The sequence below is a fragment of the Lontra canadensis genome, unplaced genomic scaffold (genome assembly GCF_010015895.1).
Source record: "Lontra canadensis isolate GAN:19392208 unplaced genomic scaffold, GSC_riverotter_1.0 scaffold98, whole genome shotgun sequence".
Classification (NCBI taxonomy): Eukaryota; Metazoa; Chordata; class Mammalia; order Carnivora; family Mustelidae; genus Lontra; species Lontra canadensis.
The window spans coordinates 7,276,959-7,303,527 of record NW_022631092.1 but is presented as its reverse complement, the minus strand read 5'-3'; the positions used below and the strand labels follow the sequence as shown (position 1 = coordinate 7,303,527).

Here is a 26,569-nt window from a genome sequence, read left to right as displayed (position 1 = left end):
ACAGCCCATAGCCATGCTCCATTGGTCCCAGCCTTTCTCCCAATCTTCTTCACTTCCTGCTGCTGCTGGCTTTACATTCTAAATCTCAGACTTAAAGAGCTTCTCTACACTCAATAAAAACATCCCCTGCAGTCTTCCATCAGGCCTACAGTTAGATTATTTTAGGGATTAAAAACTATTGGTAGAGAGAAACAAGGACAAGGATAGAGTAGAGAAGATTTAAAGTCCCGTCCTGGTTTTTTGTCTTATTGCCTCTTTAAAATCTCATTCAGAGTCTGATACTGTCCATATCCCAATTGGTAAAATGGTGAGAGTACTATGAACTTGTTTTTTAAAATATCATTTTTTGTGGGTATTTTAAAAATATCTCTCTTTATGTGAAAGCAATTTTCATATCAAAATGCAGCATTCATTCTTTCAACCTAACCAGGTATGTTCTTTGCATTTTTTCAGGAGACAGTGGTTCTTTTGGTCCCTTTCAAGTCCTATCTCAGTTTTATTACAGTATGCCTATCTAATGACCTCATAATTTCACTTGGGACCAGAACTGATCTTTGCACAAATGCTTGTTATGCCACCCTTAAGCTGTATTTCCTCTACCTTTTTAAAAGGTTTGATTTCTGGTTAGTAAGATTCAGTAGACTAAAGCTTTGTAGAAGGACAAAAAGAAAAGCACAAAACCAGCTGGCAGTGTTTATTGCATCTGGGATACTGTACAATGAGAAAGACGTTGCAGTGAGAATTTCCACTTTTGTATTTTGCAGCTTGCTTAAATTGGCCTTTGTATCAGTGGAATGATTTTTCTCTTTTTTAATACAGGAAACAAATTTGTGCTCATGGAAGAAAAGTTTGTTCGCCAGTAGCCCTGCAGTGAATCTTACAGGAGCAATGAAGTATTGTATTCATTAGTGTGTGTCTCAGAGAAGGTTCAAGAAAAGCCTTCACTGGTTTTCAAGGGGATCCTTGTAGAATTACGTAATCGGAACCCTGAAGAATAGGCACCACTGTCTAAAAATGGTCTTTATTCTTCTAAATACATATAAACGGTTTCATAGACTGGGAGACATGACCTTAGAAAGGAGGGTGTTTTCGGGGGATTTGCAAGGCTCTCAGGGACTCTGCCTCCAGGCCCAGTGGGGTGCTGTGGCCTTGGGACCTCAGCCTCCACTCTCCAGAGCTATACAGAGGCCAGCTGTCCTGGGAGTTTAAAAACTTTTTGAGGTTAGACTAATGTGTGGTATTAAAATAAGTATTATGATACCTCTTATATTAGGATGTTGGTGTACAGTTTCAAAATGTTTTGCTATAATCCCAAACCACATGTTTTTGTTTTTGTTTTTTCAGAATAGCAGAGGATTAGAAAAAGTTATCCATAAATTATGTAACTAGTCTTCCTGGCTAGCCTGACTCAAGTAATGGAAGAGATAATTACCCTATTTTAATAATTTATAAACTCAGTTGCATACATCAGCATAAAACCAACCTATTAGCCAAAAATATCTAACATTACTTTTGTTGCCTTTTAGGGTTTTGTTTTGTTCTTTCTTTTTCTTTTAATTTTTATTTATTTATTTGACAGAGAGATATACTGAGAGAGGGAACACAAGCAGGAGGAGCGGGAGAGGGAGAAGCAGGCTTCCCGCCAAGCAGGGAGCCCGATGCAGGTCTCGATCCCAGAACCCTGGGATCATGACCTGAGCTGAAGGCAGATGCTTAATGACTGAGCCACCCAGGTGCCCCTGTTCTGTTTTTAACTTACTGGCCATAGAGCAAAGATATATTTAATTTTCTAACACATGATAGCAATCATTATCACCTTCATGGTGCTTTAAGATTTATAAAATAATTTTTGCAGACGTTATTTGAATTTCTTGGCAACCCATGAGATGAGATGATGTTATGCTTCTCACTTTACGAAAGCTGAAATACATTAAGTGATTTATTTAAGATCACACAGGTACTAAGTAGTAAAGCTGAGAATGGTAAACAAGTTTTCTGGCTCCACTAACAAGAATAAATGTTACCATTTATTAAGGCCTACTATATACCCAACTTTGTGTACATTATTTTTAGTCTTTACAACAGTTCTGTTAGCAAGCTAGTGTCTCTCTTACAGTGAGACTGCTGAGCCTCAGAGAAGTTTCAGAATCCAGACCCAGATCTATGTGGCTTCACGTGGAACACTCTTTCCCATTGTTAACCCATGCTGCCCGTTTATTTCTAATTTGTGAGGGTCTTAACCAGTTTGTCAATTTCAACTTTATTAGAGTCTGGCTGGTGGAGACTTCATTAGCTTCAGAGTAAAACTTGACAGATGCCATGTGCAATGAAGCCACCCTCCAGGGTTCCTTTTTTGAGAACATTCATCACAGTTTTATTGAGCAATAAGGGTACATGCCTGCAGAAAGCGTAACTTTAGTCAGAGGACAAGGAAACTGATGATTGAATGTGGTAACTTCCTCCAGGCTCAGGGGTCACTGAGTTCCAGCTATGTCACTTTTACTGGGATAAGAGGAGATAATGGTTCTGTCAGAAATTAAGGCTATAGATGGTAGAAAGTGCTAGTATAGGAAAAGCTTAAGGCAAAGCTTAGAGTGTAGGCTAGAAGGGAGGGGAGGGACTGGGGAGAAGACTAGGGAAAGATCCAGAACCTAGCTGGGGATCTGGAATTCCATGAGCAGTTGAGAATGGGGATGTTCTAGCGATCACATATCAGAGCAAGGAAAGAAAAGGTCAGCACAAATGAACAGATGGGATCTGAACCCAACAGTGGAAAAAAAAAAAAAAAAAGGGCAACCGAAACAGGGGTGGAGCAGGAGGGGGCCCAAGACCGAGTTCTAGAGATGTGTAGGGGGCTGAGGAAGCCATGCGCGGTGAGAACAGATGCAGCCCATCAGTTCCTAGAGAGCACTGACAACCATGCTAGGCTGAAGCCTCAAGAGGGAGCCCGCAGGGGCATATCCGAACGAAGCGGGAAGAGCAGTTTCTGGCACAAAGAGCCGGACTCTTCCGGTCCTCTACCTGAAGTGCCACCCCGTTCCAGGGAAACCTTTACACAAGCAGGTTAGCAAATTGACCACTCACTATGTTTGCCATTATCTATCATGCCCTTTCTCCCTTTCTCATATCGACAGGAAGACAGCAGCAAGGTGGACTCAGAAGAGAAGGAAGTTTGGGGAACCGAAAATCTAGATTATCTTTGCCAATTAAACCCTTCCTTCTCTTCTCCACTTATCATTTAGTAACTAAATGTATGAGTCCCTTCTAAATGTATCAGAATTTGTGGGGATATAAAGAAAAAAGAGGCTCTTCCCTGGCTTGGGGTTTTTCAGACCGTTGGATCATTTTCACCCCCTTCCCGTTTGTCATAGAGCACTCTGTCTCAGAAACATCTGATAAAATGCAGGCAACCTGATCCCGGTCCAGGGGATTTGAGCGTCTGTGGAGCCTGCAAGCTAGCGTGACTCCAGAAGCAGTGTGAAGAAGCTAGACTGGGTCCAACTTTACTCTTACAACTTGCCCGACTAAACAACTTAATCTTATTTACTGCAAAAGCAGGGAGTATGCAGTGGTGGTCGCCTATCCACCTCCCCACCCCAGAAGAAAAAAAAAAAAAGATGGTTCGGAGTCGGAGTTTGCTACTGCTGTTAGTGTAGCCTTTATTCATGGTACTTTGTCATGCCTCTTTTATAGTAAACCGCAGAATTTTACATATAAATTATGAATTTTAGGAATCTTGTCAAGTTTTCAAGTAGCTTCCTCCTTCTCAAGATAGGTCTTCATTCTAAATGTAACAGGCCTGAAAAAACACTCCTGAAAGGCTCCTTCTCTTCAGCTCAGTATTTAATATAAACATCAGGCAATCACAGTTGTGTGGTTAGACTCAAAGGCGGCCATCCGTTGTGTGATTGTCGTGCAGAAGACTGAAAGCTTAGACTATAAGCTCTTTATTAATAATTGCTTAGCCATTGCACAATAACCTGGAACAGCTGTTTGGTGAGTGAAAGAATAATTCAAAGCAAAGTAGGCCAGATATAAAACACTTCCAAACCACATTTCAGAATAGCTCCTTTGTGTCCAAAAGAGGTGCGTGCCTGCAGAAGGAGTTCTGTGAGCACAGGTGGATAGTATGGGGCCTTTATAGTAATTACGTCACTATCTGGTACTATCTTTATGTCAAAACGGTTCTGATGTGCTGAGTTCTACATATGTGGTGTTATAGTCACGTAGCTCGATGATGGAACCGCGGGACTGGCAGCCTTCGTTACCCCGAAGACTGATACGACAGATTGCTTTGAGAAATGGTTTCAAAGCACATCTGTGAAACGTATGATCCTACGGGTACTAGCATGTATTTCTTTGAGGTATCATTTTACGCGGAAGTTTTCCTTGGTGGAGTATTTTTCAAAGACTTCTCTTCTGAGACTAAATTAGGAATTTGTTCCTTATTTGAGTTCCAAGAATTGTGCCTTTCCTGCCCTCCGCCCAAACTGGAAGATATAAACCGTGGGAAAAGTGTCTTTACAAACTGTATTGAGTAACTCTTTAACTTGGTTTATTTGGCGTATTCAGGAGGACTTTTACATCCATGGAATCCTCTTTCTGTTCTCTTCAAGCGAAAGCTACAAGTTTTTGACCTTAGTTTCCCGGTTCCGCCTGAAAAAGCAGGGGCCGGAGGCAGGCACAAAGGCCAATAGGTAGGAAGTTAACACAGAACCCCTGTCTCTCCCTGTTCAGATCAGGCTCTCAGGTTCTAATATTTACTCTTCCTCAAACAGGAAAAGGGAGAGAAGGAAATAGAAAAATGAGGCCTATAAATAGCTTTGTGGGATTTACTTAATTGAGGTCCTAAAGAGCTTAAAGAATACACATTGGTGTATTCTTCTGTCCCAGGAACTTTAAGAGTTGACCCAAACGAGACAGTCTCTACCCTTGTAACCTTCATCCATCTCCCTTATGCCTGGGAAGAATGTGGGTGCTAATTTTAGATCCAGAGACTAAGATGCACAAAGGACAAGTATCATAAGGCATTTTTGGAGCCAGAAACAGATTTAAGTTCCTTGACTCACTGTTTCTTTTACTCCAGACCACACAGTTGTACCCAAGTGAATTGCTGTTAGGATTGGTGCCTTCAGAGGAGACAATTGCTCATAATTGGTAGCTACAAGCCACTTCACTGAGAAAGCGCGGGGTCTTAGATGCTTTAAGAAATAATTGACAGACTGAGGCCTGAGTGAGTCAGGCTTTTCTGAGTCATAGAGCCTTTAGGTCTGTCTTTCAGACTGACCCTCTTCAATCTCCCTTTTACCCTCTTTCAGGGAAGACAAAGGCCTTCAGGCAAAGATATACCTCAAGTTAAGGTCAATGAGTAGAGACCTTTCCCTCATAGCCTACCTCTGGCCATTATTTACCAAAGTGTGGTTATCAAATCACCTGTTAAAATCCCTTGGGGTGCTCCCTCCCTCCACCCCACAGAGGATGCCGAAGGAGATGGGAAGCTGGCCTGTGATCAGTATCCCCGGGGGTTCCTCAGCACACTTGTCTGCCTTGGACCTCTGCTCTGGACCAGTGGTTCCCAAACATGGCAGATCCTCTGGATTACCTGGGGAGACTTTTTTTCCTTTTTTAAAAATATTTTACTTATTTGAGAGGGAGAGCAAGCTGTGGGGAGGGGCAGAGGGAGAGAGAAGCAGACTCCCTGTTGATCAGGAAGTCTGATGCTGGGCTCAATCCCAGGACCCAGAGATTGCAACCTGAACCTAAACCAAGAGTTGGATGCTCAACCGACTGAGATACCCAGGAGCCCCTACTTTTATCCTACTGCATATACAGTTTTGTTTTAATGAAGTAAAAGTCATATTATGCATACGGCTCTGCAGCTTGACTTTGTCCTAGCTTATTTTTAATTAACAGTATTAAATGGACCTCCTTACAAATCTGTCCCTTTTTTTTTTTTTAAATAAAGATTTTACTTATTTACTTGACAGCAATCACAAGTAGGCAGAGAGGCAGGCAGAGAGAGAGGGGGAAGCAGGCTCCCTGTTGAGCGGGGCTCAATCCCAGGACCTGGGATCCTGACCTGAGCCCAAGGCAGAGGCTTTAATCTACTGAGCCACCCAGGCACCCCTGTCCCATTCTTTTTAACACAAGGTTCACAAAGCAAATGCCTATAGGGGTTAGGCAGGTAATGTAAATGAGTTAAATGGGAGGGACTGCAGAAAAGGGTTTTCCGTTTTAATGGAGTCAGAAGCAGCCCAGCTACAGCCAGCTGCTACCACTTTGGAAACTGGGCCCAGAATTGCCAAAGCTTGTTTTCAAGGGAAGCAAGAAATCTGAATTTGTTTAATGTGCAACCTCCACATTTTTTTTTTTGCATTTTTAAATATTGGTAACTAATTCAAATTAAATACAGAATGAACAAGACAAATCGTCTTTAATCCAAACATTGCCCTTAAGCCACCCTTTTGAAACCTCTACTGCAGTGTATACATAATGTTCCACAGTATGTCTCACTTGCTTTAAGCAGATTCCCAGGTGCCATTCCAAAGATCAGATAAAATGGGTCTGGGTTAGAACCCAAGATGGTACATTTTTTTAAGCTCCCAGATGATTCTGATGATCAAAAAGGTTTTGGAACCACTGTCTTACATTACTAACAAGTTGTTTGGGACCACTCCCAGTGAATTAGGAAGGAAACTGTAAATACTTTTGCATTCTGTTTTAGCCAGTTCCCTCTAACTACAGCCCTCTGAAAGCACAAAAAGGGCTCTGCCGCTCCTGTTTCAGGCTGTTCAATCAGAGCAGAACAATAAATAAACTAACTCAGGAATCTTCAAGAAGCTTTTATTGGCACAGCCCAGGAAAAGGTGTGGTAGCCATTTCTGAGCAAAAACCTGTATCCCAGCAAGGTCTTCAGTGTTACGTTTAACACCCCACTGAACCAGAAAGTTTAAGTTCCTGAAACTTAAATTCTAGACTCCCCAGGTCACTAGGAGGTTAAGAGGTTCCCCCACCAAAAAAATTTTTAAGTAAACTCTGTGCCCAACGTGGGGCTCAAACTCACAATCCCGAGATCAAGAGTCACATGCTCTACCAAATGAGCCGGCCAGGAGCCCCGAGAGATTCCAAAATTTATAGGTCAAGCCCTGCTGCTCCCGTTAAGATCAAAAAGGCAAGAGATAGTCTTGAATGTGCATCCTGTTCTGGGATGACTAAAAGGGCAGGAAACAGTATTAAGTTTTTTCAGATTGACTCCAGGTCACTCCCAATACAAGGACGATGTTTTCAGCAATCACACTGAAGTCCCTCTCCATTCTGTATTTGGCTAAGCAGCTTCTGCTTAGGATGGGTGGTGGTCATAGGACATGATCATCAGGATGGTAGAGTTCACTCATCAGGCGGTAGATGTAGGAAGGTGCATTCCCACCAATGTTGGAGATAAAGAGGGTAATGAGCTCTGGGGGAACGTAGTCAAACACAGGGCAGTGAACGCTGACCTTCTCCAGAATGTCCCCTGAAAGGCAATCACATATGCTAAAGATAAAATCAAGGATCCTGCTCTAATAAATGAGCACACAGATTCTAGGCTCAACCGCGCACGCATATGTGCTACCCCATGAAAAGGAAACTCAGCAAAGTACACACCAGAAGAGATGGCTTCACACCATGACACTCCTGCTTCAAACTCTCCAATGCCTTTCCATAGCCCTTAGAATAAAATTCCATCTTGGGAGAGTAGCCTCCAAGATCCGGCCCCTCCCCCACTGCACTACACTAATCAGAATTCATCCCACTCTCCCTCATGCTCATTGCTCTCCAGCTATATGAACATCTTGTTCCAACTGGCTAAGCTTGGACCCAACTCAGGACTTTTGCAGCAACACCTGGGAGACTCTCCGTGATCTTTGCATGGTGGGCTCCATTCATTCTGGACCCAGCTGAAAGGGCCTCTCATTTAGACCCCTCCCCCACTAAGGTAGTCTCCTACCACTTCCCGTCACATCAGCCTATTTGTTTTCTTCCCAAAATATCCCATGACCTGACATATTCTTGTCTGTCTGCTGCAACTGAATGTGAGCTCTGTGGGAGCAGGGCCGATCTGTGTTGTTCTTTGTTATATCCTTAGTACCTAGAATAGTGCTGGATACGTAGTGGGTACTCAAAAGATACAAGCAATCCTTGAAAAACTGTGTAAGTAAATGGATGAAGTGATTCAACTTCTAAGAATTAGCACCGAGGTATGGTTTAAGGGCGCTTAAGGCCATCTCATGTTGATGAGGTGACAGGCTCCCTGAGCACAGCTGCTGCCTTCAGAAGTCAAAGGGACCCCAAAACATAAAGGTGCCCAGGTTATAGGTAAGTTTTAGAGTAGGAGCCTTTTAGAGCATGCTTCCTTTGGGAGCCATGTCACCAAAATGAGTCCCTACAGCAAATGAGAATGAGTACATCTTCCCACAGGGTTGCTGCACATGTGTCAAGCAATGTGCAAGGCCACACGGCATCGATGCTGGATGATCCAACCACCACGGCCCCAACAGTCAAATACAGGAGTGTCAGAACAAAATGAACATGGACTAGATGAGGTCCCCCCTGCACTCAAAGATGCTAAAGAGAAGTCCCCACAAGAATTATGATAAAAAGTGCAACCTGGCAGCATTTAATCCCCTGACTACCAAAACAAAAGCAAAAGCCCAAAACATATACATGTGCACACGTGTGTGCGTGTACACACACACACACACACAGCCCCTTCTGTACCTTCTGTGAAAGGCAGGACTTCTTCAGGAGCCACAAACTTATGAAAGGAATCTTCTTCATTAGGGAACTAGACAAGAAAAAAATTTAAAAAAAAAAGAGCAAGAGAGATCCAGCAAATTCCACTTTTAAGTGTATACCCAAGGGAAATTAAAAAAGGTATGTCCACACAGAGACTTGTACACCAATGCTTACAGCAGCATTATTCACAAAAGCCAAAAGGTTGGACAACCCAACTGCCCACCAACAGGTGAATGGATAAACAAACCGGTATGGCCCCCAGCAGAGTATTATTCAGCCACAGAAAGTGCTGTGCTATAGCTAGGAACCTTGAAAACATCATGCTAAGTGAAAGAAGTCAGAAACAAAAGGCACATGTTCTATGACTTCTTTTATATGAAATATCCCAAACAGGCAAAGCCAGAGTCAGAAAGCAGATCAGTGATTCCTAAGAGGAATCACTGGGTACGGGGTGTTTTTCTGAAATGATGTACGTAATGGGTACGGGGTGTTTTTCTGAGATGATGACGTTTTAAACCAGACAGTGGTAGTTGCACAGTGCTGTGAATGTAGTAAATAACCCTGAACTGTACATTTAAAAATAGTTAATTGTATGTTATGTGAATTTCACCTCAATTTTTAAAAAAGAGACCTACAAATATATTGGTATTTCAGAGCTAACAGCTTCTATCACTAATGAAATGGCTCTATCACTTGGTAATACTGCTTATATTCAGGCTACAGAGGACAGTCCCTCCAACGATGACAAAACCGATTCTGTGTTCCAAGTTTCAACTTGTTTGGCATTTTCAGAAATGATCAGCGTGATAGGCGATGGTGGCAATGTCAACAGAGGGCCTTCCCTAACAATGTCCCATCCGACCTTACAATTTTGATTTCTCAAAGTTGACAAGTTATAACTCTCAATATTTTTTTCTCGTTCAAGACTTCTGTGGCTTTTTCCAGCCTCAAAGGAGTCTAATCCATTGAGCAAAGGCAGCTAAAGAGAAGCCCCAGAGTGAGTAGGTTGAAGGCCCAGAGTTCAAGCCTAGCCTTTGGCTTCCTTCTCTCTGTTGGCTACAGACAGACATACCTGTGGGGAAAGCTTGAACATAGGAGCACAAACGATGAGCGGGGTGGAATGGTGTTTTGCTGCCAGTGCTAGAGTGTGAGTTCCTGTCACAGCTCTCAGGGCACCGTTGGCCAGGATTGTCTTTGTGCCAATGATCACCTTTGGAACAGGAAGCAAAATGTGAGTCATCTTAGGGATACAGCCTTAAGTGGACCACTGGGCACCAGAGGCTAAATGCCCAGGCCTCAGTCTTGACATCGTGAGGGTCACACACTAGTCAAGGAAAAGGGATTCTATGGTAAGGACCACGTGTTCTAGCTCAAGAGTGGCTTCCCAGGGCACCTGGGTGACTCAGTGCATTAAGCCTCTGCCTTCAGCTCAGGTTATAATCCTGGGGTCCTGGGATCGAGCCCCGCATCTGGCTTTCTGCTCAGCAGGGAGCCTGCTCCACACCCCCCACCCCGCCTGCCTCTCTGCCTGCTTGGGATCTCTGTCAAATAAATAAATAAAATCTTTAAACAAACAAACAAAAAAGAGTGGCTTCCCAAAGAAAGAATGAATATTGTATGTGTGAATACTGTATGTGATAGGTAGGTACACTGTCTTTTGCTCTTAGCCCTGCCTTTTCTGGAATCCATATGCCATACCTCCTGAGAAACTAAGAGCCTTACTAGTCACCATCCACTACTGTCAAGCTCTCTCAGCAGAAGGCAGGAACCCTCTACCCAATGCCTAGCAGCTGCCACACTTAGCTTAGACCTATTTCATTCTCTTCAATGCTTTCACCAAAACGAAACTTCTTGGGACAGCTGGCTGGCTCAGTCAGTAGAGCACACAACTCTTGATCTCAGGGATGTGAGTCCAAGCCCCATGTTGGGTGTAGAGATTGCTTTAAAACATAAATTTTTTTTTAAAGATTTTATGTATTTATTTATTTATTTGACAGAGAGAGAGGGAGGGAGAGACAGACCAAGAGAGAGGGAACACAAGCAGGGGAAGTGCGAGAAGGAGAAGCAGGCTTCCTGCGGAGCAGGGAGCCCGATGTGGGGCTTGATCCCAGGACCCTGGAATCATGACCTGAGCCCAAGGCAGACACTGAATGACTGAGCCACCCAGGTGCCCCCAAAATAAAGCCTTTAAAACAAAAACAAAAAGAAGCTATTGTAAGTGAGGGACAATGATACAGATAAAGGGAAAAGAAATCCAGTTAATATATTAAAAAGGCCCAAGTATGTACTTTCAAAAGGCACTAGAAGCTTTCTTCTCTTCTCATGGATATTATAGGAAGGAGAAAAAAAAATCAGTATTTTAAGTATAATCTTCATGAATTCAACATAACTCCAAATACACCCACCTTGTTGACTCTTGACATAACAGCAAAAATGGCAGCATCAGTCATGACAGTTGTCTCAATACCTGCTTTGGACAAATTGACTGCCATTTCATGACCCTGCAATAGGAGAGAAAGGCCTGACGTTAGAGAGAAGGTAAGAGAGTGGAAGGCACCTCCAGTGGAACTGGATCTGGAGAATTCTGTGATACTGGGCACAGCCAACACACAACTGCCAACAGTTAATTTCTTTTTCTCCTCATGGTAGGTATTCTCTGGCATGCTGCAGAGAAGCCCAGGAGAAGCCAATAAATGTTGAATTTTCCACAGGAGCACTAGGGCAGCCACAAAACTGGAAATACCGCTTAGTTTGGGTAATTAGGGAGCACTGGCAGGATAGCTCCTGGCTCATTATTTTATGACCTCCTGCATCCTTACTTATTTCCTTTCTAGAGACCTATTATTTATGTAGAGACTGAGTGAGGTCAGCGCAAGCATCAGTCATCCCCAAGATAATTTACTCTATTGATTCCTAAGAGAACCAATGCGTTTCTTTTCTTCGACCCAGCCATTTCCCCTAACCTTCCTAAGCCAACGTTTAAGAATGCTGACAAGGATGAGCAACTTGAAAATTCCCTTCGTGCTTTCCTTTGTCTTCTCAATGTCTTACTTATCAATTCAAAGGTGGCATGGAAGCCCGTCTATCACTTCTTTAGTCCCTCCTCCTTTTTCATTTTTCTTAGCAGCTCCAGCAGTCCCCCTACCTGACAGAAAGGAGCACATTCTGCCACAATGACATGGAATTTCCTCTTCCGGGCAGCCTCTTTGAGGAAGGCTTCTACTGTCCGGGAGAAGCCAATGGTCATGATCACCTCATTGGAGTGGATGTGCTCCAGAGCCTGGGCAGCAATATTCTCTGTAGTCCCTTCTGCAAGAACAGTCGGTTTGGCAAGGGAAATGTGAAACTGCCGTGCCACAACACAAGACAAACGTGATAAAACATGGAAAGAGACAGGTGCCCTTCTCACAGACGGCCCATGTAGCAGACATGGGTAACACAGAGTGAAGGGACTTAATGTGAAGGTTACCTTTTCTTACAAGTCCTGCTCCTGTGCCATCTTCTACTTCCCAAGTTCTCAGTCAACCCTTCCCCAATGACACCAGCCCCTTAAAATCCATTTTGAACACAATAAATTCAGGTAAAAAGTGGTCCAATTTGGGAAACTGTAAAGTGCTGAGAGTGGGGTAAACAGTTTTCCCCTAAAAGAACTCCTCCAAAAGGTAGCCGCAACATGCCCACCTGAAAAGGAGGCTACAGAAGAAAAACAGGGGAGGAATTTGGAAGTAGCAGGGCCAGACACATAGACCCAGCTTCTTCCTCCCTTGGGGAACTCTGACTGCAATGAATCTACGCAGGTCTCCTGGGTCATAATGACAATGGGAATGGCAGTGGTGCATCTGTGTGTATAAAAATTCAGGAGGAAATTCAGGGAAGAAGAGTCTATCATCTGTGGTTTTACGGAGTTCATCTTTAAAATGAAAATAAAGCTCTGTCCTAACAGTCCTGGCAGCAGTGGACCTGCAGTCTACAACCGGCTGGTCTGTAAGGAAAGGCAGAGAGGGCTATCTTAGCCCTGCCACCTGTTCCAACCCTTTCTCTTAATCAGGATGGAAGACAAAACCGGGAGAACCACAGACTGGTTATCTCCTCTCTCTGCTGATGAACAACTTTCCAGGTCTTCTCTTCCCTCGTCTGCCTGTAACCTGTCCTGTCCATCAGGGATCAGGACTCTTACCGAGTTCCACAAGAAGCTCATTAATTGCCTCAATGATGTTGGACTGGAGTTGGGCATAAGGGGAGCTGAAATCCTCGCTCAGGCCTTCGGATGTCAAGAGTTTGTGCAAGGACTCCTGCTGATCGCTCTCATCGCTGCGTCCATGGAGTCTAGGGAGGCAACAAGAGCCAAACAGGGAGGTGGGCGGAGGTGCAGTCATTTAAGTAACAGGAGCTGCTCAGCAGGAAGAGGGGCTTGTGCAGAAAGGCCCACATCCTGACCTGCCATACTCCTCCCGGATGATCCTGAGCACTCTTCGCACCATGTTGCCCACCGTGGTCTCTGAGGGCTGCGCAGCCGTCATCCTCTGGCCTTCTCTGCGGATCAGTTCCATCAGCTCCCCTGCAGACCGAGGGAGACAGAGAGAGGGCACCAGCGCGATGAGGCCCGGGCGGCTTTCCGCCTGAGGACCGGGGTCAGATAGTGGCGAGGCCCGCGACAGAACTAGACCTGCCTTACCTGCGTTGCTCCAGCGGTGGTCCGTGATGATCCGGCGCAGCAGCCCCAGGGTCTCCCGAGCCATGTCCTCGGAGCTGCGCCGCCCGCCGTCCCGCTTCAGGGCCTCCACGAAGCTCTCGATGCTCTCGTACAACTCAGAGCCCCTAACCGCGGCTCCCGGCATCTTGAAAAGAGCCGCCTCGCCGGCGGAATCCACACCTGTACGACCCCGTCCCTTGCACTTCCGGGGCAGATGAAGTCGCTTTCCGCTCGGCGAGGAAAACGCCAGTCTGAGGGTCCGCAGGCCACGCCCCTTGGCGTCACGTCCCGCCCCCTCCATCTGCCGAGCCAATCAGAAGCTAGGAGTTCGAGTTACTGAGTTACCGCAGAGTGACCGCGAGTCACCGAGGCTGGAGGACCGGAAGTGGCCTTTCGTGGCTCTTCAGACGCTGAGCAGAGGTGAGCGGTGAGGGACCATGCGGGTGGCTAGTCTCGTTGCTATGGAAACAGCTAGTCTCGGGCCCCCCCCGCCACCCCCCAAGACCCGAGGCTGCGCTGCACAAGTTGCCTCCCTGGGTCTGGTCCCCAAGCGAACACCCGCACTCCTGACAGACGCTCAGAGTGCGGGTCCAAGCCGCTGCACCTTGGGCAGACGCGCCATTATAATGCTCTTATACTGCATGGAACTGGTTCGTTTGCACCTGTGTGTTTTAATAGCTTCGGCTCCCCGAGGGCGGGGTCCGTACCTTTTTTGCCTTTGCAATCCCAACGCCTCGCACACCTAATGTAAGACAGGAATCAGGGATGAGGAGACCGAATACTCCCCAGTAAGGAGATTCACAGGGGGAGCTCACAGGGGAGCAAAGACGAGCTACTGCTGACTTAAAGTTCACTAGGTCTTGAGCACTGTGTGTGAATTATCTCATCTCTTGCAATTTATGAGGTGGGTCCTCTTATCCTCATTTTACAGGTTAGAAAACAGGCACAAAATTTAAGCAGTTGGTAAGGGGATGCGTTGGTATTTAAAGCTCCATCTGTCTGAATCCAAAGTCTGTTTATAAGGAGAATCCCTGTTTCTTTAAGTTCTTAGACTCTTTGGACACACACTTTTTTTTTTTAAAGATTTTATTTATTTATTTGACAGAGATCACAAGTGGGCAGAGAGGCAGGCAGAGAGAGAGGGGAAAGCAGTCTCCCCACTGAGCAGAGAGCCCAATGTGTGGGGCTGGATCCCCGAACTCTAAGATCATGTCCTGAGCTGAAGGCAGAGGCTTAACCCACTGAGCCACCCAGGCACCCCAGGACACACACATTTTTAAGACATTTGTTACAATTGACAAATTGACCTCCAAAAAGATACATCAATACCAAAATCAGAGATAAAGCTAGTACAAGAAAACTACAGACTATTATCCCTCACAAACACAGATGCAAAATCTGTAATAAATTAGCAAATCAAATCAAGCAAAATATAAAAAAGATTAAGACATCATTATCAAATAGAGTTCAAACCTGGAATGCAAAGCTCTTTTAATATTCGAAAATTAATCAATTTAACAAGCGGTAGTAATAATATAAAAAGTAAAACCACATGATCATATCAATTGATGCAAGAAGCATTTGACAAAATTCAACAGCCATTGAATTAAAAAAAAAAAAAACTCTCAGAGAACTAGCAACAGAAAGGAACTTCTTTAACTTAGTATACAAGAGCCTGCACTTAACATAATACTTTATAGTGAAAGACTGCCTTCTAAGAACAGGAACAAGACAAGGATGTCTACTCTCACCACTCCCATTTAACATTATACTCAAAGTCCTAGCCAATGCAGTAAGATAAGAAAAAAAATTTTTAAAACATACAGACTAGAAAAAAAGAAAACTCCCTATTCACAGAAGACATTGTCCACACAGAAAATCTGAAGAATGAACAACAATGACAAAAAAAACTCCTAGAACTAATAAGTGAATATAGCAAGGATATAAGGTCAACACACAAAAATCAATCTTATTTCTGTATACTAGCAATGAATAATTGGAAACCCAAATTGAAAACACCATTCTTGCCAAAACTTGTAATAATATATTTGTCAATTTTGTTTGTATTAAGTTTAAGTTGTCCTAAAAAATGTACCAATTTACATGCTTGCTAGCACTTACCGTGTTCTGGCCAATTTTGGATATTGTTCTTTACTTTTCCAGGCATCAAGCCATTACAAAATAAGGTATGTACTATTTTATACATACAAAAGAATGCATGTTTGTATGTATATAATATATATATATATATATATATAAGTTATGAAACATAACAACAAAATGAACATACATGAACCCATCCCAACTTAAAAACCAAGATTCTCAAATACATAGACATGAAAAGTAGAATGGTGGTTTTCAGGGGCTGGAGGGAGGCATAAGTTATTTAATGGGTACAGAATTTTGGTTTTACAAGATAAAAACAGTTCTAGAGATGGATGGGGGATGATGGATGTATGTTAATGCCACTGAACTGCACACTTACGGGTTAAAATAGTAAATTTTATGTTCTTTGTATTTTACCACAATGTAAAAAAATATATGACATATGCAAAAAAACCTTGAAATACTTCCAAAACCATCTCATTGATGTGTGTGTTTGTCCAACCCATTTCCTTGTCTTCTCGAATACCCAAGGATAACCACTGAATTTTGATTGATTTTGCTTTGTTTTATAAAAAAATGTATTATATATTTATAATCCCTAAACATAGTGTTTTGTTCTGCTTGGTTTTAAGGGTTTTTTTTGCAAATGGCATTATAATGTAATTTCCTATAACTTGCTTTTTTCACTTGATATGACATTCCTAAAATTCATCCATGTTGCTACATCTATCTGTGGTCCTCTCACTAGCACTGCTGCATAATATTCCATCATGTGACCATACCACAATTTATGTATTCATTTTCCTTCAACAGATAGTTGGGTTGTTTCCAGTCTTTTGGGGGGTTAGGAGAATATAAACTGTAAATATTCTTATGTATATTTTGGCATACCTACAGGTGGAACAGCTAGGACATTATCTATATGAATATTCAGCTTTACAAATAGTGCTTGTCTTCCAAAGTGGTGAAATTAATTAATGCTCTCCAGTAGGACTTAGAGTTCCAACTGATCTACCTCATTACCAACACTTGGTATTATCAGTTATTTTATTTGGGGGGGAATCAGATAGATATAAAAGGTTGTATCATTATGATCTTAATTTGTTTTCCTGATTACTGATGAGGCTGTTAATTTTTTCATATGTTTATTGGCCATGTGTTTTTTTTTTCTTGTTTGTGAAATACCTGTGTGTGTGTCTTGCCTACTTTTTAAAAAATTATTTTTAAAATAGACTTGTAGGGGGCGCCTGGGTGGCTCAGTGGGTTAAAGCCTCTGCCTTTGGCTCAGGTCATGGTCCCAGGGTCCTGGGATCAAGTCCCTTATCGGGCTCTCTGCTCTTCGGGGAGCCTGCTTCCTCCTCTCTCTCTCTGCCTGCCTCTCTGCCTACTTGTGATCTCTCTCTCTCTCTCAAATAAATAAATAAAATCTTTGAAAAAAAAATAGACTTGTAGGAATTTCTTATATATTCTGAACTCTAAACTTTTTCAGTTATTTGTCCTATAAATATCTTCTCTCAGTTCATGGCTTGTCATTTTACTCACTTTGAGATGTCTTTGACATTTTTGACATCTCAACCTTGTCATGTATAGTTAATGCTTTTCATGTTTTATTTAAAAAACACTTCCCTAATAGAAAGGCTTAAAGATTAACTCCTTATCATTTTCTTCTAAATAATTTAAAAACTCAAATTTATAAGTAATTTTGTGTTATTTTCTGGGTAGAGTGAAAGGTGGGAATCCAGTTTTCTTTTCTTTTTCCATTGATTTTTTTTTTAAAGGATTTTATTTATTTATTTGAGAGAGTGAGCCAGAGAGAGAGCACCAACTGGGAGAGGGAGGAGGAGACTCCCTGCTGAGTGGGAAGCCTGATGTGGGACTAAATCCCAGGATCCTGGGATCATGACCTGAGTTGAAGGCAGACACTTAACTGACTGAGCCACCCAGGCACCCTCCATTGATTTTTAATGCTACCACTGTAATATGTCAAGTGTCTATAATGTGTGAGTCTGTTTGGGGACTACTTTGTTCCATTGCTAAATTTGCCTATCCCTTACCCAATATCACATTATCTGTTTTACTTTTGTCTTATTTTATAAAAAGTCTTGCTACCTGGTAAGAAAAATTCCCTTGCCATATTTCTTTCTTTAAGAGGGTATTAACTAGATTTGGGCCTTTGCTCTTTCATATATATATTTTAGAAATAATTTGTCTATTCCTCAAAAAACCCAGAAAACAAAAACCTAAAGATTTTGCTTGGAATTACTCTAAATCTCTAAATTAACTTGAAGAGAATTGACATCTTAAGGATACTGAGTCTTCCTATCCATGGACTTGATATATATCTCCATTTATTTAGGTCTTTTTTAAGTTTGTTTGATAAAATTTCATAGTTTTCTCCATGTAGGTTTGGCACATCTTGTGTAAGATTTATTCCTAGGCGCTTTGTATATTTATTACCATTGTAAATGATTATCATTCTTTTTCATCCTTGCCAAATAGAGAAAGTACAGAAACTCCTTTTAATTTGCATTTCTTTGCTCATTAATCAAGGTGAACATTTCTTTTTCATGTTTATTTGCCTTTTCATTTCTTCTCTTATGAATTGCTGGTGCACGTGGTTTGCCCATTTTTTTCTAACATGATACATGACAGACATTCTGATTGTCCACCTTATACCCATTTCTTTCTTCTTCCTTGTTAAAAGAACTGATTTTGTTTGGTATCTACCCACAGGGAAAGTGGTTTTAGCTTATGAGTAAATCCTGATTGGTCTAAGCCAATCATGGCAATTCCATTCTCCTTTAAAAAAATTTTTTTTAACAGGTTGGTGTTGGATAGCCCATTTTCTAGCCAGCAGGATAAGAGGGAGATCTATTTGGAAAAGTTTCTTTGTTCTTAAGTAACAGAGAAAATTACTTTGTTTCTTCTATCTCTGATTGTCTGAGATATGATGCCTAGAGTTACTGCAGCTATCTTGTGACCACGATGTCTCAAGATTGAGGATAAAGTTAACATGCCAAAGATGGCAGAACAGAAAAATAGAATCTAGGCTCTTGGTGATATCAACACTTAATGGATATTTTATGTATATAAACTCTTTTCATTCTTATAGCAATCTTATGAAATAGATACTACTATTATAATTGTTTTCAAAATGGGAACCTGAGGCATAAATAGGATAAGTGATTTGCTTAATGATACACAGTCAGTAAGTGGAAGAGTTGGGATACTAATCTAACAATGTAACTTCAGCGTCTGCACTGTTGGTCTGTGTACTGTGGTGCTTTTTATTGAAGTTGTGTAAAATCAACAAATACAGAAGTTGCCCTACTTTTGGACTTCTTATTATATAAAGTGGTACATTTCTCTATTGATAAAATTTTGAATTTTGAGTTTTCTGTCACTTTCTGGAGCCCAAAGCATCTTGATATTGGGTATTTAATCTTCTGGTTGATACATAAGATCTATATATATATATTAAAGATACCAATCATTTGCAATTTGTGTTGCAGTATTAGTTTTAGAAACTTTGCCCAATTCTCATATATTGCTGTGGGATTTTAAATTGAAACACCTTTCAGTAGGACGATTTTTTTTTTAAAGATTTTATTTATTTATTTGACAGAGCACAAGTAGGCAGAGAGGCAGGCAGAGAGAGGGGGGAAGCAGGCTCCTTGCTGAGCAGAGAGCCCGATGTGGGGCTCGATCCGAGGACCCTGGGATCATGACCTGAGCCGAAGGCACAGGCTTTAACCCACTGAGCCACCCAGGTGCCCCTCAGTAGGCCAATTTTTTTTAAATGTAGCAAAAGACTTTAAAATGGGGCACCTCGGTGGCTTAGTTGGTTAAGTCACTGCCTTTGGCTCAGGTTGTAATCCTGGAGTTCTGGGATCGAGTCCCACATCAGGCTCCTTGCTTGTTGGGGAGTCTGCTTCTCTCTCTCCCTCTGCCTGCCACTCTGCCTGCTTGTGCTCTCTCTCATTCTGTCAAATAAATAAATAAATAAAATCTTTCTTATAAAGGACTTTAAAATGTTTATTCATACTCTTTAAACCAGTATGTGTAAGTCTAGAAATTTATCCTAAGGAAATAATCAGAAATAGGCACAAAGATTTATTCACAATCACATTTTTCACTTTATTATTTAGAACATAAAAATCAGAAATATTCCTAAGTATTCGAAATTAGGAAATTGGTTTGGAAATCATGTACTGCCATCCATGTTTTAGAAGAATATTTAAGAACATAGGAAATAATGATAAGAATTTTTGACAACATATTGTTAAGTTTAAAAAGTACGTTGCATGCAGTCACTCTGGAAATTAGTTTGGCATTTCCTTTCAAAACTGAAAATGGATTTATAATACAATCCAGCAATTGCACTCCTGGCCATTCATCCCAGAGAAATGAGTATTTGTGTCCAAACACCCGCTTTATTCATAATAGCCAAAAACTGGAAACTTCCCAAATATCCTTCCATTGGTTGACGTTTAAACAAACTGTGGCACATCCCATAGCCTGGGATATGGCTCAGCGATAAAAAGGAACTAACTGGTGTGGTGATACCTGCAACAAATTCAGTGACCCTCAAGGAACTTACCCTGCATGAGAAAAGCCAATCTCAAACGTATATTTTCTGCATAATTCCATTTATGTATCATTCATGAGGTAACATACAGAGAGAAATAAAGAATGGATTAGTAGGGGCGCTGGGTGGCTCAGTGGGTTAAAGCCTCTGCCTTCGGCTTAGGTCATGGTCCCAGGGTCCTGGGATGGAGCCCCTGCTCAGCGGGGAGCCTGCTTCCCCTTCTCTTTCTCTGCCTGCCCCTCTGCCTACTTGTGATCTCTGTCTGTCGAATAAATAAATAAAATCTTAAAAAAAAAAAAAAAAGAATGGATTAGTATTGCTGGGGGTTAGGATTGGGTGGAGGGCACGAGATGGGAGTAGCTATGAAAGAATAACACAAAGGTTAGTGCAGTTGAGTCTGTAGATGTTGTAGGAATGGTTACGCAAGGCTTCACGTGATAAAATTTCGTAGAGCTACACACACGAGTGCATGTGTAAGTGGTGAGATCTAAAACTACGGACCATATTAATGTCAGTGTTTCGGTTTTGATACAGTACTATGGTTGTAAATGTTGTAGAGGACGGAAGAGTACGTGGGACTTTGGTATACATTCCTTTCAACCTCCTGTGACTCTGCAATTATTTTGAAATAAATAGACAAAAACTTCATAAACCAGGTTTTATAAAATAAAAGCATCTATTTAAGAGAAAATTATAGGGACGCTTGGCTGGCTCAGTTGGTAGAGCGTGCGACTCATGATCTCGGGGTTGTGAGCTTGAGCCCTATGTTGGGTGTAGGGATTGGTTAAAAATAAAATCTTTAAAAGGAAAAAAAAAAAGGGTGCCTGGGTGGCTCAGTGGGTTAAGCCTCTGCCTTCAGCTCAGGTCATGATCTCAGGGTCCTGGGATTGAGCCCCATGTAGGGCTCTCTGCTTGGCAGGGAGCCTGCTTCCCCCTCTCTCTCTCTGCCTGCCTCTCTGCCTACTTGTGATCTCTGTCTGTCAAATAAATAAATAAAATCTTTAAAAAAAAAAGAAAAAAGAAATTAATGGATTGCGTTACATTACGTTAATTGTTAAACTACTCTGCTAAAATAGATAATAAAAGAGACTGTTTAAGGTGCAATTTTTCAAAAAAGCAAGATGCAAAAATAGTATATTTGCTATGATTTCAATTTCATTTAAAAATATTTATATGGGGGAGGGGGAAAATATTTATACGTTATTTTTATGCTTTGTGCGTAAATACATATTCACACATATACCACCCCCCCACACCCATATATATATATATATGGGTATGTGTGTATGTGTGTTTGTGTGTGTGTGGATATCTTTGTGTATAAATGACACACCAAGATGTTAGCAGTGACTCTCTCTGGATAGTATGATTACCAGTTTATCAGAGACCCGTAATTGCCTCATAAGCCATTCTTCTATAGTAGTAGAATTTTGGCTTGTCAAATAGGCACCCAAAATAAAGACTGCATTTCTTAGTCTCCCAAGCAGGTAGGTGTGGCACATGACTATGTTCTTACCATTGGGATAGTGCGGAAGTGTTGTGTTGCCATTTCTGAGAAACTTCCTGGGAAGATAACTGGCATGTTCCTTTGGCCTCTTTATCCCTTTCTCTTTCTGGCTGCCTTTCTGCTCTGGATTCAGGCCACGCTGCAGGGATGGCAGAGTAGTGAGCTAGAAGGAGCCTGGGCACCCTAAGCCCTCTGGGAGCAAAACTATCCTACCAGCCTGGACTTTTCAACTTCATGTAGCTGCAAGCAAAATAAACTTCTGTCTTCTTATCTTGAGGTTTCCATTATTTGCAGTCACACCCAATCCTAACAAACACAAGAGTGATTTTTATGTTCATTTGCGTTCTGTATTTCCCAAAATTTCAGCAATAGACACATCGCATTTAGACCCAGAAAAAAGTTATTTGTAAGAAAAATAAATCCTTCCATCAGGCCTGTTCTCTTAACCAGGAGTACGATTATGTTGACCAGCTCTTTCAGATTTTCCCAGTGTCCCAATTTGAGACATTCTGGCTAATTGCCTGCAAATTTATCACAGTTTCTGAACTTAATTTGGAGATAGGGTGATTATGATGATAATTCTCAACTGTGAGGAGGGAGGCTGACCAAAATATTTGTGTCTTTCTCCTTCTGTTCCAAAGAATCTCCTTTATGCCATCAGATCACTTCCTTTTCCTGAAAGGCTTTGACTCAACACTGCGGCATGTGAATGCACTACTGTTTTTATCCTTCTCTGATTGTTTTGGTGGATAAGTCATGTCTCTACGCAACCTGAGAACAAGTGCTATTGTCATGGACACCTGTTGTTTTTGTCTGCTCTGCACCCCCTTTCCTCTGGGAACTGTCCCTCCTCATGTCATTCAGGTGGAACTGTCAATCTCAGGGCCTAGGGATGGCACACCACCCGGATCTGGACACTCACCCCAATTCCATACTGTTTGTATTAAGTCATTCACTCCTTCCCTGTGATTTGCTATACGGACCCAGAAGAAAGCAGGTTTCTTGCCTTTAGATCATCTGGTGTAAGGAGGTTGGCTTGGGACTGTTGGTGGCTGGCTTTCCTGTTTCATGGAAGAAGCATATCTGTAGAAGAAAGTCAGGCAACTGCTCCAGAAGAAGTAGAGTGAACAGAGACAATTCCTGGAGTGAGAGAGAAAGGGCAAATGAGCTGAAGACTTGAACTTTTGTAGGCTTGTAGAACTAGCCAGGCTTGAAGGTAGAGCCATCCTTGGACTTACCAACAAATCGCCCTTTGGCTTAACTTTTTCAGTTGCTAGGGGCTTAACTAAGCTTCTCTTTTGTCCTCCAGGGAGCCCAACCCTCTTCTCAGCCATTATTTGATTCTGCTAGACTAGAAGCTGATCTTGGTCTAAATGTAGATTTATATTTTAGTGATATCTGGCTCTGTTCTTGAGATTCCCTGCCACGTGACCTGGTCAGTTGCTAGGAATTTGGAGGAAAATTCTGACAGACACAGGTAACGGTACCAAGGCATGTGATTAGGAAAAAGAAAAACAAAACCCTATTGTTATTAGGACTGCCTGTTAACAGTTGGTCTTCATAGATCCACGTGTACAGTATATAACAAATATTTGTTGAGCATCTTTTCATACCAAGCACCATATTGCATATTGGAAAAGAGCCCCTGTACTAAGGGAAACCCAATAATAAAACAGCATCATCCTTTAAACGTAGAGGATTTTGCCTTTTACTTAAAGATTTTCATATTCCTTATCTCTTTTGTTCTCTAAAGAGCTCTAAGAAGTGAGCTGGTTCTGATAAAGAGATCAGTTATACCACAATTGATAGGTTCATCATAAGTGAGAATAATACCAAATACATAAGTAGACAAAACAAATAATCTGTGATTCTGGAAAAAAAAAAAGAAAAATGTGGAGACTAAGGCCCACTAGCCAGTTATCCGCTCATACTGTGTTACGCTGTTTAAAAGTTTGGGCTTGGAAGTCAGATGAATCTCATTTCAGATCATAGGTCTGCCCTTCCCAAGCTTGGTGATCTTGTCTGTCAGTGGAAAGGATAGTAACAGTGACATTTGATAAATGGTAGTGACCTCAGAGATTTAGAGATATTGTACTACTACTGATCTTTAAGATTTTATTTGTTTATTTATTTATTAGAGAGCGTGCACACAAGTAGGGGGAACAGGAGACAGAAGGAGAAAGCAGACTCCCTGCTGAGCCGGGAGCCCAATGCAGAGGTTGATTCCAGCACCCTGGGATCATAACCTGAGCTAAAGGCAGACGCTTAACCAACTGAGCCACCCAGATGTCCCTGTTACTAGTGATCTTTAAAGTAGTAGGTCTTGATACCCATTACCTAATCTGGGGAATTTTTTAAAAGTCTCCATAAAAGTTTATTCTAATGTACTTAATAAAGGTCTGGTTATGTTTTTTAAAAATTTTATTTAAATTCAACATAGTTAGCATATAGTGTATTATTAGTTTCAGGGGTAGAATTTAGTGATTCATCCATTGCATATAACACCCAGTGCTCATTACAAGTGTCCTCCTTAATGCCCAATACCCAATTCCCCTTCCCCCGACCCACCTCCCCTGCAGCAACCCTCAGTTTGTTTCCTAGAGTTAGGAGTCCCTAATGGTTTGTCTCCCTCTCTGTTTTCATCTTATTTTTCCTTTCCTTCCCCTATGTTTATCTGTTTTGTTTCTTAAATTCCACATGTGAGTGAAATCATAAGGTATTTGTCTCTCCTTGACTGACTTATTTCACTTAGCATAATACCCTCTAGTTCCATCCATGTTGTTGCAAATGGCAAGATTTCATTCTTTTTGATGGCTAATATTCGTGTGTGTGTGTTCATTCCACATCTTCTTTTTTTTTTAAAGATTTTATTTATTTATTTGACAGACAGAGATCACAAGTAGGCAGAGAGGCAGGCAGAGAGAGAGAGAGAGGGAAGCAGGCTCCCCGCTGAGCAGAGAGCCTGATGCGGGGCTCGATCCCAGGACCCTGAGATCATGACCTGCACCAAAGGCAGAGGCTTTAACCTACTGAGCCACCCAGGCGCCCCTCGTTCCATGTCGTCTTTATGCATTCATCTGTCGATGGACATCTGGTCTCTCTCTCCATAGTTTGGTTATTGTGGACATTGTTGCTATAAACTTTGGGGTGCAGGTGCCCCTTCGAATCAGCGTTTTTGTATCCTTTGGATAAATATCTAGTAGGGCAATTGCTGGGTCATAGAGTCATTCTATTTTTAGCTTTTTGAGGAACCTCCATACTGTTTTTCCAGAGTGGCTGCACCAGCTTGGGGAGTGTGCATTCCCACCAACGGTGTAAGAGGGTCCCCCTTGCTCTGCATCCTCACCAACATCTGTTGCTTCCTGAGTTGTTCGTTTTAGCCATTCTCACCAGGGTGAGGTGGTATCTCATTGTGGTTTTGATTTGTATTTCGGTCTGGTTGTATTTTAAAGACCAGATAATCCAGATAAAAATTACATCAGCTCTTATTTCTAGAACTCCTCTCTTCCAAGAATGAATGAGTTATTGCAGCTACCTGAGAGCATTTGAGAACAGCAACAGACCTTGCACACGGCTGCATCCCAGTCAGGAAGCCTGGGCCCTCCACCGGAATAGCTTCCTGCCCCCCTTGGTACACAGTGATACTCACTGACTAACCTGCGGACAGAGGCTGCTGGTGGCTTCTAGAGGCCGGAGGCTTACCCTCTCCCATCTGGCTCCCCTCCTTCCCTGAAATGACTTCTGGCCCTGGTTTGATGTCTGTGACCCGCAACATCTTTAAAAACAGTCATTGTCTAGCCTCGGAGCATAGTTTGATTAACTGGTTCCTAACCAAAGTGGAAAAAGAAGAGGTGGGGGAACTTCACAAGTGTGCCGAATGCCATGGGTCGGAAGAACTAAGTTGACCATTGAGATCAGAAAGTTCTTTCCAGTCTCAGCTAATTTCATGCCTTGGGGCTTGTGTGTTAAGAATTACAGTGTCTTCCCCTTACTAAGCACTCACATGCGCCACAGACTACATATACCACCTCTGAACCTTCTGAGACTCAACAGTAGAAGAAGCCAAGGCTTAGAGGGGTTCAGGGACATGCCCAGTCATACCGCTAGTGGGGCAGAGCCTAGGTTCTAGCCCAGGTTTGTCTGTCTCCAGAGACCTCCCAGTGCCTCCTAATGCCACGCCATCCACACCCTTCCTGTTAGAGTGGCAAGAGTGGCCTTTGGGGGTCAAACAGGGACCAGACTTCCAACAGTTTCTGAGGCCTTTGGGTTCTTAGGGCTGTAAGCTCTGTGACCCTGCTCTGCTACATGGGTAAGGAGCCAGTGGATGAGGCTGAGAAAGGGTGTTGAGAAAGCCGAGTAGCAGTCCTCTGAGAGCTGTACCCCAGCCTCCTGCAAGGCCCAGCACACACCTGCAGGTGCCGGGGGCTGGACAAGGAAGAGCTCTGCTGGGTTCTGGATCTGCCTGCTGGCCCTTGTGCCCTGAAGGGAAGACTGCATGGAAAACTCCCAGGGTTTACAGGCCCTAGCCTGGAGTGGATGGCTCCGTAGAGCCCAGTGGCCAGTTGCACCCCGTGGGAAAGCCTTGGCCCGGGCCTGCCTGGGAGCCACGGTGGTGCCGCCTCCTGCCCACGGCTTGGCTCAGCTTGGTTCAGCGGGTTCCCAAGTGGCTTGACTTCCTCCCCTATACTTCCCCCCACCCTGCAGTCTCCAGGGAGCCGGGGAGGCCACTGTCAAAGTTGGCTTTCAGTACCCCAGTCCCCAGGCCTTCCCAAGCCCCTTCCCCGCACACCTGGGAGCCAGGTTTCCCCAGGGAGCAGGAAGGGACCCTCCAACCTCCTGAGAGTACCCCTGCCCCTAGGTCTGTTTAGGACTGACCGGCCCCATTCCCACTCCTTCCGCT

General features: G+C 42.7%; 1 protein-coding gene and 1 long non-coding RNA gene across 2 annotated transcripts; one reads left to right on the top strand and one right to left on the bottom strand.

The window, feature by feature from the left end:
• Nucleotides 1–6,827: 6,827 nt before the first annotated feature.
• Nucleotides 6,828–13,694, bottom strand: EIF2B2 (eukaryotic translation initiation factor 2B subunit beta). The gene is made up of 8 exons (XM_032837344.1): nt 13,451–13,694; nt 13,213–13,333; nt 12,953–13,101; nt 11,921–12,084; nt 11,181–11,276; nt 9,848–9,985; nt 8,758–8,824; nt 6,828–7,513 (listed from the first exon to the last, which is right to left on the bottom strand). The coding sequence occupies exons 1-8, from the start codon at nt 13,611–13,613 to the stop codon at nt 7,356–7,358; spliced, it is 1,056 nt and encodes a 351-aa protein (XP_032693235.1). The 5' UTR covers nt 13,614–13,694; the 3' UTR covers nt 6,828–7,355.
• A 106-nt stretch (nt 13,695–13,800) lies between these two features.
• On the top strand, nt 13,801–25,675 carry LOC116855071. Its single transcript, XR_004380277.1, has 3 exons — nt 13,801–13,888; nt 15,632–15,654; nt 25,165–25,675. It is a non-coding gene; the product is annotated as an uncharacterized LOC116855071 (long non-coding RNA).
• Nucleotides 25,676–26,569: the final 894 nt, after the last annotated feature.